Source organism: Taurulus bubalis, assembly GCF_910589615.1.
Source record: "Taurulus bubalis genome assembly, chromosome: 7".
NCBI classification, from domain to species: Eukaryota; Metazoa; Chordata; class Actinopteri; order Perciformes; family Cottidae; genus Taurulus; species Taurulus bubalis.
In genome coordinates, this window is record NC_136595.1 from 17,276,244 (window position 1) to 17,298,511 (window position 22,268).

General features: G+C 40.9%; 1 protein-coding gene across 1 annotated transcript; it reads right to left on the minus strand.

Annotated features, from left to right (window-relative positions):
* Positions 1-1,514: 1,514 nt before the first annotated feature.
* On the minus strand, positions 1,515-22,158 carry rubcn (rubicon autophagy regulator). The gene is made up of 22 exons (XM_079220482.1): positions 22,051-22,158; positions 19,729-19,882; positions 19,135-19,218; positions 17,751-17,910; positions 17,412-17,518; positions 16,839-17,064; positions 15,567-15,992; positions 14,694-14,741; positions 13,896-13,991; positions 13,402-13,517; positions 12,966-13,164; positions 12,221-12,328; positions 11,235-11,309; positions 9,107-9,167; positions 8,747-8,879; positions 8,502-8,647; positions 8,248-8,312; positions 7,714-7,952; positions 7,084-7,145; positions 6,841-6,994; positions 6,571-6,664; positions 1,515-3,962 (listed from the first exon to the last, which is right to left on the minus strand). Exons 1-22 carry the CDS (start codon positions 22,086-22,088, stop codon positions 3,826-3,828), a joined length of 2,928 nt encoding a protein of 975 aa, XP_079076608.1. The 5' UTR covers positions 22,089-22,158; the 3' UTR covers positions 1,515-3,825.
* Positions 22,159-22,268: the final 110 nt, after the last annotated feature.

Below are 22,268 nucleotides of genomic sequence, written 5' to 3' on the forward strand. Positions count from 1 at the left end.
TGCCAAACCCAGTTTGCTGCCATACATTTGGTGCTAAACGCTAAAGTCAGCATGCAAACATGCAACATGCTGATGTTTTGCAGGTAATGTCCACCATCTTAGATGAACGTGTTAGCACTCAACACCAAGTACAGTCTGATGGAAATGTCATTAGTTTAGCAGTCATTTTTGTTCATGAACGAAACTGTTGACCTGATGATGAAGAGTTCAGTATTCAGCAAAGTAATCACAATGCAGCCAAAGTTACGGCCGCGCAGACTTTGCGATTCAGCAAGATAGTCAACCTGGACGCCCAACTACAAGACGACCAAACAGCTATAGATATATTATGATGTTTAGATATGAAAAGAATTGAATAATGGTAATATTCATTCACTCATTGTACCACAAAATAAATTGCAAAAGGCCCCTGATGCACTTAAAAATATGCAACTAACAGTACACTATTTACTGAGCCCTGAGTCTCAGCCAGACTCCATCTTCAGCAGGTTTTATCCACCACAGTCAGTTAGCATAGCGCTGAAGCCCTGCCGTGAATGCAAATGTTTGAGGTTGGATTTCTATTAAAAGTATTTTCACATATTATCCACCAAATGGCGTAGTTTTTAAATACTTGTGCTTTACAAAAGTATTTCCATTTTCTGCAACTTTATTCATCTACAACTTTTTTTTATTTTTTACTACACTACATTTATTTAATGACTAGTTACTTTGCAAACATTTAATTAATACAACATTAAAAGACAATAAAAGTAATTGAAATGAGCTTCGGCTTTACCACCTGCAGTATTAAAGGGATGTGCACATGAATGCAGCAATAATCATAATCCAATGATACGATGTACACTTTACGGAAATGGACCATTCTCTATAATTAGTACTTTAAGTATATTTGGATGCTTACACTTCGGTATATTTTACTCTTATCCATGACCTTCATATGTAACAGTGTATTTCTCCAATGTGGACACTTCAGAATAAAATAAAATAAAACAAAATATCTGAGTACTTCTTTCATCACTGTGCTTAATTATTATAGATCAAAGCGCTGAAGGAGGGGCAAAATAGGAAAAGAAAGGTCAGCGCTGCCTCACTGCTATTTATCTAAATTACCGCCTCGCATTTGTATTTTTACAAATGTCACCACTTTTCCATTTTATCCTATAAGACATTTTTGTAAAATCTTTATAATGAACAAATGAGTTCTTGACTCAGTTAAGACCCCAAAACGTGTTTTGTGAGGTCACAGCAAATTCCAAATCTGTTCAACCATGAGTGCAGGTGAACACCCAGGCGTTCCTGAAATATCCCGTTCAAGAGAATGGACCAGACCAACGGGCAGACACATCCCCGGTACCGAGGCACAAAAAGGCCAAATAACTTCACATTAGGCTCTGGATATAAATATTTATGATAGTTAGTTGCAGCCCCCCGTCATTTTAGCATTAATTAGATTAGTTTTGATGACTTTTCTATCAGCACACAAACACTATGACCCTCATCAACAGTCTGGCCAGTCTTTTATTGTCAATTACAGAGCAAAGACAAATCAACACAAATAATAATTATAACAATAATTAACATTTTTGTATAACAGACACTTTAATCTGTAGTGCACTTTAAACACCTCCATGTTGAAGACAGTTCAAGGACAAACCATCTGCTGAGTCGAGCGGCCACTTCATTGAAGAGGCCAGTGTTTCCTTTTAAAAAAGGAGCCTGAAGACATGTTTCTCTCTTTAATACTCGTCTGTGGGGGCTTAAGGGCATACATATCAAATGTATTGCTTTAAGTAGTTTCTCACGAGAGAGCGTGGGCCTCGTGAGGGATTGTACACATAAAGCGAAGCCTGATGAGGACGGTATGGACTCTGGAGATCCATTAACAGGTTGATACACATAACATTGTTGTAAAATGAAGGGGGTCCCAAATGTGTCCAAAGGATCACAGGATGAGTAAAAGTGCAAGACACATTGTTTAGTAAAACTTTACATTTCTTATCACACTTCTCCACAATTTCTGCGTTATACCTGTGAAATACTGGAATACTATTGTCTCCCTTTGTCCTTTAGATATCACTCAAGTAAAACAATCTGAGAAAGAAAACACGCTGTTTGGTTCAACTGCTGTGTCAGTTAGTGAGCTTTAGCAGTGCTGGCGGGCATGTTGTCTTTTTTATTTTTTTTAGAAACAAGGCTCTTGCTGGATCCCTCCGTTTCCAGTCTTTAAATTAAGGTAAGCTAACCTTATTTTAAGTATCAAGAATTCCAGTCCAAGAGGTGCTTAATACATTTTGATAATTATGTTGCTGCATGTTAAGAGTATGACTGTTATCTATTCAATTGTGGTAATTTTGGACTGAACCCCTTCATAAAGTAGTGCATTCAAGGTTCATATTCTTAAAACGAACATCACCTAAAGAGTGATGTGTCAACCCCTCCAACAACAACAGACAGACGGATCAGTGCAATTAACTCGACTCTATTATTCCAAAAGCTGCGACGTTAGAAACAAGTGCTGATTAGGCTGAGGCAACCCTTTTGTGCATGATTGCATATACAGCAGGTAGATACAACACAACAAACACAAACACACACACACACACACACACCTAATAACCTTCCACACTCACTCACTCGCAGCAGCACAAAAATGGGGCATTTGCAGTTTCATATATTTGCCACACTGACTGAAACTCTAAAGTCAAGTCCTTCTATGAACTAAACTTTCCAATGTAACTCCACAGGCTCATCCATTCTTAGTTCATTGGTCCCAGAGGCACATAAGCATGGCTAAAGAGCTTAAAATGGGACAGTAGGAGCGTGGGGAAGAAAGGATTAGTTTAAACACCTTCAATATTTTCAAACTAAAATATAAATCTCAATATATAAAAAAGGGCAGGATTGATCAAATACAGTATCTGCGCTGAAAAATCTGTCAAAACATTAATGAGATTTAAACTGTTTACTTGCTATTTTTTTTTCTTTTTTTTTTCTTTTTCTTTAAATAGATCCTGCCATTTTAGGTCACAAAAAACAAACGTCAGCTAAGCCAGTAGCCAATATAATTACCACAATTGAAGCCGTTGCAAAAAAAACTGCAATTAACGGAAGGAGGAATATCAAACCTGGGTACAATAGTTTTCTGATCTAGTTAAATCCCAAATATATTAGATTGACCACACTGGAAATAAGTGCCAAAACGTTTAGTGAATCTAAAGTCCTTTTCACACATGTGACTTTAAGTCTCTGTAAATTACATGTCAGAGGGATTTGTCATTTAAACTTAAACACCTTTTTTTTCCTTCTATACTGCCACCAGTAGTCTCCACATTTTTTTAAATCGTATACTTTTACTTATTATGTGCAAGGAAATGTGTATAAATAAGTATTTGTTTGAATTAAATATTTACGATGAGCTAATCTCAATTTAGTTTTTTTAAAGTATTTAAAAAAAAAAAAATCCTGATTCTAAAGAACCTGAGCAATTTCTCTTTAAAAGTCACTACACTTTCATGGAAAAATTTGCTCAGACTTCATAAATTTCGCTGACACAAAAAATGACCACTACTCACAGAGTATAAAGCGCATGTGTGAAAGGGGACTAGTTTACACTAAATGCATCTGAAAATCAACAGTAGCCAAACTAAACACAACTGATGTAGTAACATCTGCACATCTGGCAATCTCTTAAGATTAAACATTAGTTTGCAGCATTGTCACCCAGGTGTGAGCGGACGGGAACATAAAGCGAGGTGGTCAGCCACTACAATCATGGTCGCATTGTGCTTTTCTTTTGTCTCGGAGTGTCTTCTGTTACCGGCACTAGGGCCCACCGCCCTCGTCTTCTTGTTCCTCCATGTTTTTGCGCGTCATCCTCTCTCTCCGCTCTGCCAGCCGCTGACATCGAGGACAGTCTTTGCCGGTCCGGAAACAGCCGCGATGGTAACACGCATGGCACTCTGTAAAGGGGAGGGGGGGAACATCACGAAAACAGGAGTCAGAGATGTTGCACTTCAAAACATTTACAGCACATACGGTTCATCTTCACACAGGACGAGAACAGGTTTCACAGAGAGCAGCTCCCATCTGCTAAACCAAACAATGCTGCAGTGTCCACAAACGTTAACCAGTTAAACCAGTTTGTTGACAGTGAGACGTGACGCGTCAACATAACAGCCAATCGCAATCAGACTTGTTGGAGGCAGGGTGAGGAGGGGAGTATAAAAGACGCAGAAGTAAAAGGCAGTGCGGCAGAAGGGAGGAGGAGACAAGCAGGCGAGCTCGCTGAAATCCTGGGGGACTCACGCCACACCCTGAACCAGTTCAGACTCATCCCATTCCAGAGTGCTTTAAAACTCTTCAATGTCTCAACCAACATTCATTTATGTTTCTTTGTTTGAAAAAGAAAAATGGGATAAAAGATAAAATAAAATGACAGGCAACTCAACTTAAAAAAAGGCGTTTATTTGTACACATGAAGATGAAGCTTAAATAAAAGCAACTAAAAGAATAAATTACAAATTAATTCAGAAACATGTAATCCCCTCACATTAATGAGACAGTCTTCCTTCAGCAAACATCTAAATAAAAACAACAGGCAGTGTTTCCTCCAACCTGGTGGAAGAGTCTCCATTGAAATCAAACACCGCATCTGCTGATTTCACACAGAAAGATTCATTAAAATCAGTGTAATCAGTTGATGTAGTGTTTGGCTAAGGATGAAAACACAACTCTTCCACTGGCTTAGGGGGAAATCTGTAACAGACCAAACTGAATTGTAAACGTTTATGAGTGATAAACCACTTTGGTATCATGTGCCATCCCTGTGGCCGAAGCCAAAGCAGTACTGAGCTCCATGACTGACGACAGCTTCAGTATCACACAAGCATCCCTGCAATCAAAGCCAAAGACATCCACCACCAACTAGCTGCCAAATCCGAACCAAAGCCAAGAAATACCATCACCACTGTCGTGCAAACAACTTAGGACCAAATGAAATAGAAGAATAAAAAGTGTACAAGATGATTCCAACCCCAAAACAGATGAAAGGTGACGAAGAGACGGAATCAACAGAGAAGCAGGAAGTCACTGAACCGAGCCAAGAAATAGTGCAGTGCACAACGTTTTTATACTTTGCATCTTGGAAGGATCATAACAACAAGATACAACAGGTTTAACAAAACAAGTCAAGTAGTTGTGCAGATCTACAAGAAAGTACTTGACATCTAAAGACTATGAACGCTGCCAAAAACATGTGAACAAAGAGTGGACTCTGGAAACCGAACGAGACGCTTACTTGAAATGATTGGAAGAGTTCAACCTGAAGCCCTCAGTTAACGGTCATCAAGCAGTCATTAAGATATGGACAAATAAAATCCACAGTTTTATCGAGCAGATTCATCAAATAATAACCTTTCAGCAGTTTAGTGCACTGTAACTTGGCTGATTATCCTTCAAGGAGAAGGCATATCTCTTAGCTTTCTATTACTTTAATATACTCTTACTCTTGTCCTCCGCCTCTCTCAATACAATCATCTGCATCAGGTATCTCTTCGATTTCTCCACTTGCAGTCTTGCTCTTTTTTTCTGCCCCTTTCCTAATCTTCCTACCTCCGGTTTCTCTCATAGCTTTGCGAGTTTTCCTATCCCTCCAGTTAGTCTGGGCTACGACTGCTGGCTCTTGTTGGTGTTCCTCCTCAAAATCCATCTCGCTTTTCCCCTCACTCTCCCCACTTCTATCCTCCTCTCCTTTGCTCCCCCCTCTGGAAAAAACACTGAACAGCTGATGAGGTTTTAACAATTTCATTAGTGAAAATTTCTCCTCGTTTTCTGCACCAGATATTTCACTTTCAGCGGCATTATGAGTCTCATCTCCTTCCCTGCTGCCTTTTCCTTCTTCCTTCTCCTCTATTACTTCGGTTTTCCGTTCATCCTCTAACTCACTTTTTGAGAAACCCTTGGCAAGACTGGCCAACCCTGACACCTTGCAAAGTCCTTTATTATCTTGTCCTACTTCATCTAGACTTTCCATGCTGCTGCCTGTTTCGCAGTCACTGCCTCGTCTGTCTTCTTTTGAGGTGTTCTTCTTTAGTCTGTCTATGTGAAGAACCTTTAAGAAGTTGACTTTTTTCCTGTTTGCATGACCATCTCCCCGTTCCTTACTCTTTTCCCTCTCTTCGCTATATTCCTCCTCATTTCCTTCCTCTTCTCCTTCATCACTCGTCATCTCTTCCTCCCTCTCTGACTCTGTCCCTCCAGTCAGCTCCTGCTCTTCCTCGTTGTTTTTACTCCCGGAGAAAGCTTTCACCAATTTTACAGGAGCGAAAGCTTGAAATATTCCCCCTATTCCCTGTCTCTCTCCTACTGTGTCACCCCTTTCCTCTTGCATTCCACTCTTAACCCCTTGATCCACACCTTGCTCTGAGCCTCCTTCCCCTCCCTCCCCCTCTCTCCTGTCTTTGAAGAGGGCCTTTGCCAGCCTACGAGGTTTGGGCATCTTCCAGTCTCTCCAGGTAAATGGAACAGAGAGGCGGGGGGAGGGGCCTGCCGCCAGCTGAGAGGGCTCACCTTCGCAGCGCTGGCACTTGTTCAGCTGGAAGGGGAAGATGATGTCTTTGTCGTTGCTGCAGAACTCGCACACGAAGCCCTTGGCCTGACACAGCTGGGGTAGATCGAAGTAACCGGGAGAGAAAGAGCAGACATTTGATTAAGCCGGGAATCTCTTGTCATTTGATGACATGAGAACAGTTCTTAACACTATTATTTCACTTTTATCACCGAGACAAATCAACTGGATTAACTCTCCCCGTTAAAAGAGAAGTCACGTGGTGATCTTACCACACAGCCAGCTACGTGCAGGGTGCCAAGTTTAAGCAGCTCTTTCATGCGGGGAGCCAGTTCCCCGTTACGCACAGCACTGAGGTCACTGAGGGAGAAGAGATGAAGGTCCTCGGTTAGGTGACCTGGCAGGCTGTCAAACTGGTCCAGCACCCTGAGGGACACACACAGACACACACACTGATGATGTCCGTCCGTAGAATAATTATGTTTTAAAAAACATTGTTAAACTTAAGAACTTACTCTTTTGCAAAGCGACAGGTCTTGAAGAGATTTTTCATGTGAAACAGCTGCACTCTCAAAACCTAAACAAAACGCATCGTGTTGTGACTTAAACATACACTGACAGAAACACAGACCCATACAGTTTAATACATGTTGGAAGGAACCAGAAGGCCAGGTTCAGTTTACACTACCAGCATCTGTGCCGTCAAAGTGTTTAATAATCTGTGTCGCTGCCAGCGGACTCAGTTGGGGAAGCATCACATTTCTTCTCTCTCTAGTTTCCAGTTGGTAGAAGATGCATTGACACACCTTAATAAACAATTCTTGCTCTTTTAGCCCAGTCCTGCCGAATCATGCACGCAAGGATTTGACTTCTCAGTATGGTTACCGTTTGAGGTCGAGGACATAAAGGGCTCTATTCATTCTGGTGTATTTCAAGCAGCAAAACCAGTCACGAGTTTGCCATTTTACAATTGGGACACTTTGTGCTCAGTGAACAACTCATGTTGGTCCACAGTGATTGTTCAGCTGAAACTGGTTATTGTGGTGGGTTCCCAATAGTTAATGGTGAAAAATAGAAAAAAATTCTGAAAAAAAAACCTCAAAAGAAAATTTGCCTAATGCCCATCCCGCTGCTTCTGTGCTCACCCTGACTGCCTCCAGAGCTTTGATCTTCTTGTACAGGCCACTGTTGATGTCATTGGGGTTAAATAGCGGGTCTCCGGCGATCTTGCTCAGCAGGTCCCGGGCAAAGTTGCTGACATAGTACTTGCTGAAGTCCCACTTCCTCAGCACTCGGCCAGGAACCACCGCCTGGGCGTTCTCATGGCAGCACTGGCAGAAGTAACGGCCGAGGTATTCACAGTAACGCATTCGCTTGATATAATCTGAAGCGTGGACAGACAGCAGAGACACAAGTGGGTAGAGGTAAAAATATGGAATGAAAGAATAGCATTTCTATATATAAAGCGAACTTCCATAGTGAAATACAAAGTTTTAAGCCAGTTGAGCACGTTGGAAAATAAGTGTTAAAGTTTTCCTGGTGAAATTAAATTAAAAACAATAACTGAAGCGGAGTGTAAATATAAATTAAGTGTGATGATACTATCTGTTTAATAGAAACATGTCCAAATGCAGTTTAAAGCATAATATAAATAAATTATTTGAGTTTGCTGGCCATACCTGGGTCGATGCGGGTACCACAGCCAGCGCAGCGGTAGTTCTGTTTCGCAACAATGATCTTCCTCCTGACGAGGGGAAAAAAAAAAGGTGTAAATAATATAAATTCTGTAGATCAAAGAGCGAAGACGGAGGTCGATATAGAAACGGCCAGGTGTGTGTCATGAGAAGGATGACAACAACAAATGAATGACAGATTAAAACAGAAATGAATGAACAACAAAATAAAAAAGGAACACAACCTGGTGTATACTCACTTTGGGGTGGAATGAATGTTGAAGATGATCTGCGGTCGTGGCGGCGCCCACTCCAGGTTACCTCGAACACGAATCCTCAGCTTGTAGATGTCTGCGTGTTCACCATCATCAGGCGAGATCGGCAGAGAGTCAGGGATGGGCAGCAACTAGGAGTGTGAGAGAGAGAGCAAAGTATTTTAATGATATTAATTGTGTGTGGAGAACTGCTATTCTGCTAAGTACAATATAAAAGCGAGGTGTTGTACCTTCTGTGGAGCGTCGTGTTCTGGGACCAGCCAGTCGAGCTCAGAGGCTGCAGGGAGCTGCATGCCCTCAAATTGCCTGAGTAAACCCATGGCTACTGACTCGGCCGAGTTAGACTGGAGGAAGGACGGAGAGCTGAAAATACATAGAGATGGACAGAATATATTTCTAAAATATAACAATTACAATACACTGGTTTTCAAGTTTGTCACTATTCCACAGACATAACATAAAATCCCTACTAAAGGTTCTTATTACCAATATGTATGTTTTTTCCTGTGATTAATTAAATTAGCTTCAACAGTGTTCAATAATTAAGATTGTGAAAAATGAGTTAGGGAAACAAGAAGTGTGTGACTTACATTGACTCTGAGCTGAGAAAAGACCTGCCGCTGGAGCTTATGCTGCGCTTAATGTCTGCATCTGGAAGACAATAAGACAAACTGTTAAACAAAAGAGATTCGACCACTTGGGAGCAGTTTAACAGTTATACACGTTTTTAAGATTTGTAGAATTGGAAATAACAGTCAGGAGGCTAAATTTGCCTGCGGGGGTAGAATTTAATGTACCAGCAGTTGGATGGTGTTCATTTATCATCATGGCACTACTTGCTACAGAAAATAAATTATTTAAGAAAGATGTGATACACAAATACACAAAAATAAGATGCTGAATGAAAAAGCATCACATCTCTGATTAAATTCAAGCATTTTTTAAAAGGTAATTTAGCAGGTAGCATACAGAGTAGTGTTGCAACGCCCCACAAACAACACGTAAGCAAAGAGCAGCACAGGCTTGGAAGAACAAGAATGGCTTCTATCACAAGAGTTTATTCAAATAAACCCTTGGTTTGATTACAAGCAAAGGATGATTTTAAATCAGCAGCAAGTGGCAAAAAGCACGCATGAGCAGCCAGTGCATGGTGAGTGACTTTTAGTGATGTTAGAATTGACTTCAGTGTGGGAGATTATGAGGAATGTTACATTACTCACATACAATGTGATTAAAACTTTTGTTTAAGAAAACATTTAACTGTGGTCACTAAATCTAATATTAAGATAATTCTGACCAATTTTCTCAATGTCAATATTGTGTTGCTGTTGGTGCTTTCAGAGGATGTTCACACACGTGAACATTTTTAGGAAACATTGTTAATGGTGTGGTTATAAAGAACAGGTAGAGCTTGTTTTCATGGAAATGTGTGGTTTTCTATTAACTACACTTAAGGTTTTTCATAGGATACATAAAATGACGCCGTATTTTCTGTTACGGTACTACCCATGTGCATTTTCATCTCATCAGTACTCAAACACAATCACACGCATGGATTCTGATTAAGTTTAAGGATTTTGGTCGTCTTCAGGGTAAGACATTTTTGCAATCAAGTATAAATCATTGAGATTATTTGAATTGGTAGAAGCATTTAATTTACCTCATCTGAAAAAGTCTAATACAAACGCAGACCAGGAAAACATTACATTGTTGTCAATATTACACTTGACCGGTGTGCGAAAATCTGTTATATGAGCCTTCAAAAAATAACCAATACATATTGGGCTGACTTCACACTTTAAGAAGGAATAACATGTGATGTGAATGTGTCTGAAATTATCACACCTCACATTCATTGGAGTCGCACTAGAGATTATGAATAATGGGATGGATGGATGGATGAACGAGAATAATCTCTATAGTCACAGACGCCACAGACTGTCACTTGTTAACGCCCCCGTCTCCTCCCATGAGCCTCTCTGAACTGTTAAACGATACGGGCACATTTGTCCACCAAAGCCCTGGAGCACTGAACAACAAGCACCAAACACAAACAGCCAAGCGCACCTTTCAACTGAGGTGACAAGGCAGGTGGCTCAACTCCAAATTAAAAACTTGCAGTAGTCCCTGCTCTGCTTAGAAAGATTATTTTTGGTAGGATGTTGGATAGCCCAAAAAAAATGCTTATCTGAAAACGTATAAAACAACGTATAAAAAGGTCTTAATGTCGGGGTTAATCAGCTTTTTTGAAACACTCCTTTTGTTCATAGCGGACCCAAAATTAAAAGTATATAAAAAGATATTCTTTAATCATGAAGCTTTTGCGAAAACAGTTTCGTACTTTTCCTTTTAGTCAGGCTGGTATGCAGAACCAAAACTGAAAGTGGTCAGTTTATGGATTTACTAAAAAAAGAAGAATGTAAATCCATTTTATCACACAGTGAACATCAGTATGCTGAAAAACATAGTTTGTGTACTTTTGAGGTTAATTCCTAAAGTGTCTTTAACGTACTGAAAGTTGTGTACAGAATCAATCAGTATGATCAAAGAAAGACAAAAAGATAAGCTTTAAACTGTAAATGATTATGGTTGAAGTGCCCTCCAGTTTAACCGGAGGGATTAAATTCTCAGTTTGGAGTGGAGCCAACATCCCCCCCCACAGTAAACGGTCTGTATTGTAGCTGTTGAGCCTCGCCCAATAGTCCAGCCTGCAGATACCTGAGAAGAGGGAGGCGAGTGACAGGGAGAGGCCGTTCTGAGACACCGCCAGCAGGGACTGACCCTCACAGCCATCTGAGAGACAGAAACTAACACTCAGCACAACCGTCACCACAAGCACAAACATGTTTTCACTCCACAGAGCTGCATGTCAGTGTCACAGGCAAACATACAGCACACTGCACTGACACAGCGTATGTGCGGAAGTCATGCAGTAACACAGCTCCACCATACAGCAAACGTTGTATGCTCAAACCACAGCACTGAGAGGTGCAGCTATACGCAACAAGTCAAACAATACAGGAAGTACATGCACATATGAAATCCCACTGCCCATGTTAACAGCATCAAAGCAATACGTATGTTCTGATATTTCCAAAAGTTAGCGATTAGTTTCTTGCAGTTACTATCTGTCACACAAAACGCCAATTTAAATTTACTCAGAGGAAAATGTTGAAGTGTCGTGAACACTGACTGGAATATACTGGAAGCTTTTACAGATCAAACAAATGATCATGACCGTTTAAATCAGAGGTGTGAAGACTCACATGACTGTAATGTCTGTGTAACACAAAGGAAAACATTTTACAAACTCCCATTCTGTGACTTTTGTACTCAGACTTTCATGTTTATGGTAAAACGTGACGTGCTTGGTTAGCAACATGAAGCAAGTGTGATTAGGTCATGAATTATGACTAGAACAGAAACAAAGTCATGCATGCAGACAAATTAGGACTTCAGAGTCTTAGAACACATTTAAATACATTTTCAATACTTCTTAAAATTAGATTATATTGTCAATATTTTGGTCAAAGTAAAAATGTCTGATTACTCTTAACTGTATCGTATAACTGAAGCTTGTTCATCATTCAGTAAAAAAAATGCCAGGTGAACTGACAAACACACAAAATGTGCATTATATGCCTGAATGAAAGAAGTTTGTCCACACTGATCAGCGAAAGTGACACCACATTCCCTCTCTCTACCTCGTAGCTCGCACTCCTCCACCTCCTCAGCTGAGCCGGAGTCAGACAGGCCCTGGCAGGAGTCCTGAGAGCTCCTCCTGGAGCCGCCGCTGTCAGTGGAGTGGAACACTACGAGGGAGGAAGGAGACAAGAGATTAAACAAAGAGGAATACAGAAGAGCAAAAAAGGACAGAAATCAGTGAGACAAGTTTCTCCTTCAATAGATTAGACTCAGTTTTGTTAAAATAGGCCACAATGTTCTCATAATCCCAGCAATAATAAATTGTCACGTAAACTTGCATGCTTCTGCAAGAACATCACTGAGCACAGGCTGTGCTAGATGAAGAAAAATGGCTGGAAATATGAAACACATCTCATGTATTCATACGAACTAAAGTTGGGAGGTAGTTTGTTGATAAAGTGGTAGTCATTTATGGTTGTAGCTGGTAAGGAAATCGTCAATGAAAATAATTTGTTAAGACATAGTTAAAACAATCATTTGACGAATCAATTTGAGGAAGTAGCTCTTTCTCAACAGCTAATTAGCGCTTATTAAAAGAACAAAGTATATTTGTAAAATCTACAAAGATGCAAATCAACGTAGCCTTTTCAACTAAAGTCTAGTAACGGAAAGCACGTTCACCATTAAAAGACCGTAAAATGGTAAATAATCAACTGATCATTTCTTAGTCAATAAAAAAAAAAGACTGCCACACTGTGTGTCCATACAGGGGATTAAACAGCTCCTCACTACTCATGCCCTTACAGTGCTGGGGGTTCGCACAGGACGGCAGGCGGCTGCGTCGGATCTGCTGCCTGCGCAGGCGGATCTTCTGTTTGAGCTGCTGAATCTCAGAGTCGCTGTCTCCCTCGTCCTCGCCCTCCTCCTCCTGCCGCCGCAGGTTGTACTTCATCAGCTCAATGGCAGCAATAAGGGACTCTGAAATGCTAAAATGAGCATTTTCCTACAGAACAAACAGATAATTATGAATTCATCAGAGGAGACTAGGCTTTCCTGTCATGCAACCTAACAAGTTCAACACTGCACTCTTTCAAAACCATAATTTAGTTGCTGCATTAGTTGCTGCATTTGTAAAGCACTTTGAACTGCCTCAATTTGTACAAAAGGTGTATATAAACAGAGTTTAACTAAATGAGTGATTGACTAATTGAGTTATTCATGTGTTAAAATGGACCCTGACCTTCTCAAGGTCAGCACAGCTGCCAAAGTCCTGCTCTGACAGGTAGCTGATGAGGCTCTGGCCCTCTGACGGCTTCCTGAACATCCCATCGGGAACACTGTTGTACTGAGGTCCATCTGAAGAGACAAACACATAAGAAAATACATTAATACACAAACAGAAACAGTAAAGCCACAATCCAACTGCATGCTGTAAGAGGATCTTAAAATATACACCATAAAATCCCAATAACACCCCCACCCCCTTAGGTCCAGAGTGTCACGTCTATGGACCAGCTGACTCACTTGCTATATTCACATTTAGGAACATGTCATGTCAGCTTTCCTGTTCAACTTCCTTCCATATTTAAGTTTGCTCTGGACTTTCTCTAGCTCAAATATTCTTTACATATTTTTTTTAACAATCACAGGATAAGAGCAAAGCCCTTTCTACTATTGCAATCATTTTTAAGTGCAACAGCAGCTGCAACATAAGTGTAAAAGCAGAAAACTCACGAGACTCCATGTAGAGGGAACTGGGCGAGCTGGCATCTTTACACTGAGGTGAGAAAGGGCCGTAGTTCTTGATGCAGCAGTCGTCCTCTGCTGATTCTGAGAGACAAATAGTCCATGTTACGTGCCTTTTTTCACCCAAATGACAAAGTCATTAATATAAACGCAAAATTATTTGAGATTGATGGGAACATGCATCACCATTCATACACAAAGCAGTTTAAAAGCTGTTTCGATTTTATCGTTGTTTTTTCTGTCAAACAATCAGTAAAATCTATAGAGATGTCTCACTTCACTGCATGCAGAAACAAAAACTTGACCGCTGACCTGTGTAATGAGAATTAGGAATGTACAGATTCAGAAAAAAAAAAATGTGAGTGAGACAGAAGTGAAACACGATGTATACACATACAAGTAAACACCTCCTTTAACATTTACACTTTGATTGTTACATAATAACAATGCCAGTACTCCTACATCACTATCTTCACTGTAATGAAATGAATATGTCTACACATAGTTTATATATTTATGATACTTTCAACACTGATCGGTTATGACAAATGAATGTGTGCATGGGCATAAACACAACACTGAAAGGGGTCATTCATGGCCTCATCACATCAATTTGACCCAAGTAACACAAACCAAAACGAAAAAAGACATTAAAAAGATAAAAAGCACATATTAGGAGCTGAAGGCAAGACTTGAAATGAGAGGGATGGAAAGAGTTCATCAGCATGCAGAGTGAAAAGCAAAGTGGGGTATAGTGATGGAGCACAGTGGAACTGCACTGCCAACCTGCTACCGGATCTTCTATTATTATGGTGATTTTTCTGTGGCCCCCTCCTTCGCACAAGAAATAAAGGAAAGAGAAATAGAGCAGAAGGAGAGAAAGTTACCTCAAGCCAAGAAGTGGAAACAGTCAGCAACAAGAATAGAGATGTTAATTCGGAAATGTTTAGAGCCCTCAGACAGGAAGTGTGCATCTTCTGAGAAAACATGTGGCTTCGCCACATCTTACGGAGCTAAAAATACAGCAAATATAGCATTCCGGTATACCCCCATCTGGATCTCACATTCATGTTGTGCAACCATAAAGCAAAAAAAGGAATTGTTAGTCAAATGTGTGCAGGAAACTCGCTGTAAAATAGGGACGTGCCGGTAGACGATGATCTCGGGGAAGGATGCTGTTCAGAATGCTGAGGTCTTTTTAGCTTGTTTTCCCATTAATGCATTACTTTAATTACTTCAATTACTGACACCAACAAACACACACGTGCACACACACACATATCAACTGACTGCCATTTAAGCAAAGATCTATGCCATTAAATAGTTTCAAATATGTCAAACAGTGTTAGGAAGTAGAGGCCTAAAGTGATTGGTAGAAAATATAAACAAAATGTGTCTTATTTAAGTGGAATATGCAGCATAAATACTGTAGTTTAGCATCATCCACATCTCGGATACTTTGCAGAGCACATTTACACAGACATGGTGCCACAAGAGCGAAAGACAAGAGAGGGCTGTATTTCCTGCAACAATACTTTGTACATGTTTTATTTCAATACTACATTTCTAATGCAATACAACATAACTAATACACAAAGAGACGGAAGGTAGCCATTGAAAGCTATTGTCACATGAGCTACACAAGTTATGTTTTCTTACCGTTCCTGAGTTTCTGATTGACCCCCGTGTCAGAAAACGAGCGAGTGTGTCCTTTGGGCCCCCGGCCCGGCCCCCTCTGACCCTCAGAGAAAGATGAGCGTCTGGGTGGGGTCGGAGCTAGGGATTTCCGTTGCAGGGGCTGGTCCTGGGCGACGCCCGGCTCACTGCTGTGGGTAGAGCTTCGGGAGTCACAGCGGCTGCGCTGCCCCAGGTTACCAATAGCCAGGTACTCCGGACCGTCGTCATAGTCGCCCTCACCAGAGTCCCCGGTCTCCGGCTGAAGGGAGGTGGACGAGGGGGGCTCTGTGAGCGAGATACAAGGGACCGAGACAGGGCCGGGAGAGGGTGTCATGCCGTGCTCACTCTCCCCCCGCCGAGACACAGACACCCAGGGAGCTCCCAAACTGCTGGCTGGAGAGGTAGTGTCTGCAACAGAACAGGTGGATAATGTGAGATGGATCGAGACACTATGTCACAGGCCTGCTTCTGTTTCTTCCCTTTCACAAATGTACAGATTGTTTTTTTAAATTAAAAGTAACTATTATGTCAAAATACTAATTAGAAAAATTTAAATAAATTGTGAGCACAGGCAGTTTAGAACAGAGAGTGTGAGGCCGTTTAAACACAAAACTGACCACAAACAATCAGGTCTCTGTGTGGCATTCTGTCTATTTACATATGAACTGTAGTGCATTCATTGTGCCATTCCCACCCCCACTTACCCTATACTGATTGCAGAATAGTTTTTATTTGCTTTACTCAATATTCAACTACAAAACAAGAAGTCTCGTAAAACACGACACCCTTTGCTGAGATCTGACTATACATTTCTGTCCCTTAAATTGATCACAAACCCAAATGTGGCAAAACAAAAGAGTTCCATATTTTAACTCCTATGACCTGAAGTGTGCTCCATGTGAACCCACCATTATTCTCTCTTGTCAGAAACACATGTTTTCCACTTCAGTGAACATCATAGCAAGTACTACTGCTTCCTTGTTTTCTATATATTAAAAAACAGATGATACTGAAATGCATTACTTAACCTTGACCTTTTTGTAAAAGTAATAATAAACAGACACGGATACAAGACAAGTGAAACCCAGACAGATTGAGTTATTGTTACAGCATACTTAGTTGAGCCTATGGAGAACAGTCAGTGTGCATCGTTAAGCATTCAGCTGAATCAAAGGAAATGACACATTAAAAGCACAATATAAACAAATCCACAAACCCCTTTCAAAACAACTGCACCCGTCACCCTTTGCTCACTTGTGCTGTTGCTGTTCTGGGATCCGTCTTCGGTAGTGTTCCCAGAGTTATGGCTGGTGGAGACGGCTTCTCTGAGGGAGCAGTTGGAGGTGGTGAGTCTGCGATTTAGAGATTCTCCTCTGGGAGCCGAGTCAGCGTTCCTCCAAACACCAGCAGCCCCAGGCAACACACACAGGCTCTGGCTCTTCAAAAGGCCCAGACATGGTGGGCCCTTCAGAGGGGAGAGCTGGAGGGGGAAAAGGTAGAGAAGAGAAGATAGAAAACGTAAGGCCTTGTTTGAAATGTCCTCCTTAAAGTTTCCTTCATTTTAGTTTTTGACTAACATAATAATGAGGGTATGAAGCACCACCACTTTTTCTTATGTTCAACAGCCGCAACCACACACAAAAATTCAGAGAGGAATTTTATACAAGAATCAAAAATCTGTTTCTTGCATAATGACACGATAAAAACATAATGCCAACATGGACAATACCTCCCAAATAAAAATCAATAACAGCTGATGACCAAAAGATGAACAACAAAATGAAAATGGTTGAGATAAATGCAGCAAAGTGATTTCACAAGACCCACCCCGAAAGTGTCTACTTGGGCCAGCAGTTTGGGGTTATTCTGCTCCACAGCTTCCAGACACTGGAACATGGCGGTCACATGGGGCTCGCTCAAAAGAAAGGCATCATCTGAAAGGCAGAGACAGACGGACAGAGATAAGGAGAGAGAAAGCGAGAGAGGAAAAGAGATAAGATAATGATTAAATCATTTATTAGTGAAGTAGAAAGAGAAAAGTGAAAGAGTAGAGAGAAAGTCATTCAGAAGAACAGGAACAGATAATGAAGGGAATTGGAGTACAAAAACACAAGTTAATTAGCTAGACTATTAATGTGACCCATCGTCGTGACCCTTACAACTCACCATTATAGTATTTGCTTGTATGCCCCAGATGCCGGAGCAGAGGTCGTAGCTGAGCCGACAGCAAGTGAACCTGTAAGCTATGAAAGAGCCATCGCTCAGCCTTGTAGCTTTCACCAGCACTCTGCATCCCGCTGCTCAGCACCGGCTCCAGGTGACTGAACTGTGAGGGGGGTGGGGAGAGACAGAGGGAGGGGGAGAGAGAGAGAGAGATTCATACAAGAGTTATTTGTATTTAATTTGTCAGTGATCTGTGCTATACAGTACAGCGAGTTGTAAACCTTACACAACGTGTGTGTGTGTGTGTGCATGTGATGTGGAACAGGAGCATATTGTGAAGGGAGAGGTAAATGGTGCAAACAACAGTCACATGTCAATCACTATTTTACTGAATTTAAGCAAAGCATTTTTTATTGTTTATGTTCTCTTTTGTTATTTTCTGTCCACATTGTTAATTTAACAGCATGACAACCAGTATCATGGGATCTTGTTGCAAATCGCATACTATTTACACCAAACATACTGCTCTTTGTTTACAGCCCAGTTTGTGTGAGACACATCTAGTTACTGTTGCACACTTGACAGAGGGGACTGTTCTCCACAACAACAACAAAAATAGGCAATACAGGAAGTGTTGTGACTCTGCTGAAGGCTTTCCATGAAACTAAAAACTTGGTAGGCTGGCTCTCAAATTCACCACCTATTGTCACTGTACAAAAGCTATACAACTAGCAGCTAAATGATAGTTAGTTTCCTGCGACAGTGGCTGGTGGAGCAAACAAACAGTGAATAAAATGCATAGGCACATCCTTTGTTGTGCGTGAATAAGTATTACAGAACTGAAAAAAACAGCCCTTTCTTGCAACAAATGTGGAAACTGAAAAGTTCTCAAAAATTACAACACCGTTTTTAGCTTTTGAAACAGACCAAGCAACAAGGGGACTCATGATTGGGAGATAGATAAACTGATACAAATCCAGAGTAGAAGCCTGTGTGGTAACGCTGTTAAAATAGATTATCGAGTCATCACAGTCCGGTTAGCAAGTTGTGTCATTGATTTATTTTCTCTTTATGTTCATGTGCAACACTTGTGATCCTACAATACTTATTATATTGTTGTAATTACAATTGCCCATGCTCACACTCTCCTCTTCGAGAGTAATTTCTTATCAGTACAGCCATAATTGCTGATACAGATTGCTAAACAGTGAAAATGAGTTCTTCAGTTACCAGGAACCTTCTTAAGATTGTGGGGAGTGCCGCATTCCATAGTTTCACATTATTATAATACCAAATCTTTCTGAGAACAAAATGAAAACTGTACTGCAAAGTAAGTTCACAATCTCCATATAAATACCAGCCTACATGTTTCTGGGAGGATTCATACCTGTTCAACGTGCGAGGCGAGGTGAGGGCTGATGTAGCGAACACACCACACAAACGGCCAGTAGTCTCTCTGCTTGTAGTACACCTGCAACACAAAACCAGCATGACTGTTACAGAAAAAAAAAACTTTAATAAACGCAAAAGGCCATTAGTGTGTCCAATAGTGAACCGTTCTCCTATGTATTTCAGGAAGTAAACTGATAAGGACAGGTTATAAGAATGTAAATACTTGCCGAAATGTAAGAAAAAGTACCCAAGACATACATTCCTGACATACATTCTGCAGCTGCAATCAGATTCCCACATAAGCAAATATGTGGTATCACAGGTGAAACATGGGAAATGTGGAAACATTGAGCAAACTGGTACTGCAGTTTGTTGTCTGATGGTGTGGTATTGTGGGGTTATGGGTCACACCTTGAATAAATTGCTCCTCCATGTTCAAACACAAGCCTTTATTGCATATTTTCAGGCCAAAACTAAGCTAATCTATCAGAACTGGCTGGAAGTCCCAAAGAAAGTGATCAGTAATCTGTTCACAACAAATAAATACAAAAAGGTAGAGTGGCATCAGTCAGACCTCCTGAGTTCTGACCTGCTCATTCTTCAGCCTGTGGCTCAGGATGTTGTTCATGTCCTTGTGAAGCCGTTGCAAGCCGCCATAACGTGACCACACATTGGGATTGTTGGTGGACACAAGACCCTCCACCGTGGTCTTTAGGCTGGACAGTAGTTTCCAGTGCTCCCTCCTGAAAGAGAAATAGGGCAGCAGGAAGGAGTGAGACAGGAAGAGGGAGGAAGTTTAGGAATGAGGAAGGAGGTAAAGAAGTGCTGGTGTTAGCAGAGCTGTGGCTTAAATCGTCACTGACATGAACAGAAAAACTTTTCCCAAAAAAACCTTGAGTCTTCAGCAGTTTAATTATGATAAGCTAGCTCTGCTATGAACTCTGTGACTAAGGGTGCTGAACATGAATACATGTTTTAACAATATCACCACACCCTCACCAAACTAAAAAGACAGAAAAGAAGGAAAGACTATTTTAAATAGACAGATACATGAATATACACCTACTGTCCCTCCAACAACATGTTGACAACAATCCAGGTCTTAAGTGCCACAAGCAGACATTTTTGACCAAGGTGACATTGATGACAAACCATTATCCCGTATTACCCATAACACTTCTGCTAAAAGAGAACACAGAGTTGTTGTTTTTCAGCAAACAGAGACCTTACTGAAGTCTTCAAGTTAATATTATAAGCCACAAATACTGGTTGACATAGTCCCCTTATCTTTAGTATACTGCTATTGAAAGCTGTAGCTCTAAAAGTGTTTGATACAAAACATCATATCAGGTCACATTCCCTAAGAGCCATAAAGCACTGGCACATCTCCAGGACATCCTCTTTTCCTCCTTTAGTCAGCAGTCTAACTGAATACTATTGAGAACTAGTCACATAACTGCAGCAACAGGACAAATAAATTGGCTGTCAGAAGACACCAACAATTGAGTGTGTTCTTTGAGTATAGGGTCATTTAACGTTTAATCTTCTTATATATTATACTTTAGTAAGTGGTGGATACTTGAAAGCATTATAAGATAGAATAATAAGACAACAAACATCAAGGTCATATCAAAATGATATCTATTCAAATGTAGGTCTAAAATTAAATCCCAAACAAAAAAGGCCCCTCTGTTTTGTGCAAGGTTGATTTAGGAAGCGCAGTCTGACTAATCCACAATTGAGGATCATCTTATTTTATTTCTTTAATCTCACAATCATCATCAGGCAGAGAGCTGGTTGCAGAAACTGTTGAAAGTAAAGGCTATAAAAACCAATGAATAGCACATTTATGAACACGGCAAAAGCAGCAGCATCACGAGGTCAGCCACAGAGCGATCTAATCAAATCACATCATGTAACATAGAGAGAGGAATGCTGAAAGTTAGAGAACATTCTCCACAAACTGTAGAGCATTGTGTATGTATGCAACAAGAGAGTGAGTGAGCAGGGCAGTGAGCATCCCTCATTGCACTATACAGCCATCAAAGGACTCATAACTAACAAACGTTTCGATTTGTTTTCAATCTTAACTTCAATTCCTAAACAAACACAGGTAATCTAGAAGTTGTCATGGCCCTAACGAGGCAGGAATGTCTCTACAACTGAAACAATACTCACAATATTGATATCAGTTAGCATAAATGTGTATTGTTCAGACTGAAATGTCATTTTAACGTCGCCTGCACACAGAAAATGAGGGAACTTGTGCAGCATTTCCTGTTAAACTAACTCTTCCATTAATCGACCTGTCAAGGACCGCGAACGTATAAACTGTGCATGTGTAAAAGAAACAAGCATGGAGCGTTAGCTTGATACATTTGCCAACATTTTACACAATAGATTTTACTTTGTATTAACAGTATGTAAATATCGTATACATCTCATAACTTGCGACTAGCTCCCCTCAAACTTAATTTGACAGCTAGCTTCAACCACAACCCTAGCACGGCGACAGCTAACAGTTAGCACTGTTAACAACAGGTTGTAGCGGTTAGCTAACATGCGCAAAACGCAACCAAACTTTCAGTAATAAGTCCATCAGTTGGTCTTAGACATGTTGACAAGCCTCGCAGGTAGCTCGTGTCGTTTGCTCCTAACCTAACTTAATTGTCAAACACTGACATGTCCGGTTAGCTTAGCTTTGCCAATCCACCAGTGTACTAGCTAGCTACCGAGTAAACTGTACAACATAACAACAACGGTTCCGTTCAGGTGAGTCTCTGTTCAACTGGCCGACATCGGTGAATTAGCAATCAGGTGCTCGGTGATACAGTTTCTAGTTTGTTTATTTATACGACTACGGTCACTCTTGGCACAGCTAGCCGAATAACCATCCCAGGCGGTCACTCACCGGCGCTCCTCCGCCTCTCCCTTCGCCGATATCTCCATGTCATCCGGAAGGAATCGAGTACCGTAAAAAGCCGCCAGCTTTCCTCGATGACTCCAATGTCTTCTCCCGTAAGACAGGTGTTACCGCGGTAGTTAGCGTAGCTTGAAGCAATTACACGCACTTCCATTCCTCCGCCATCGCTGTCCCCCCGCCTGTCCGAGCTGTAAATCAAAACAGTG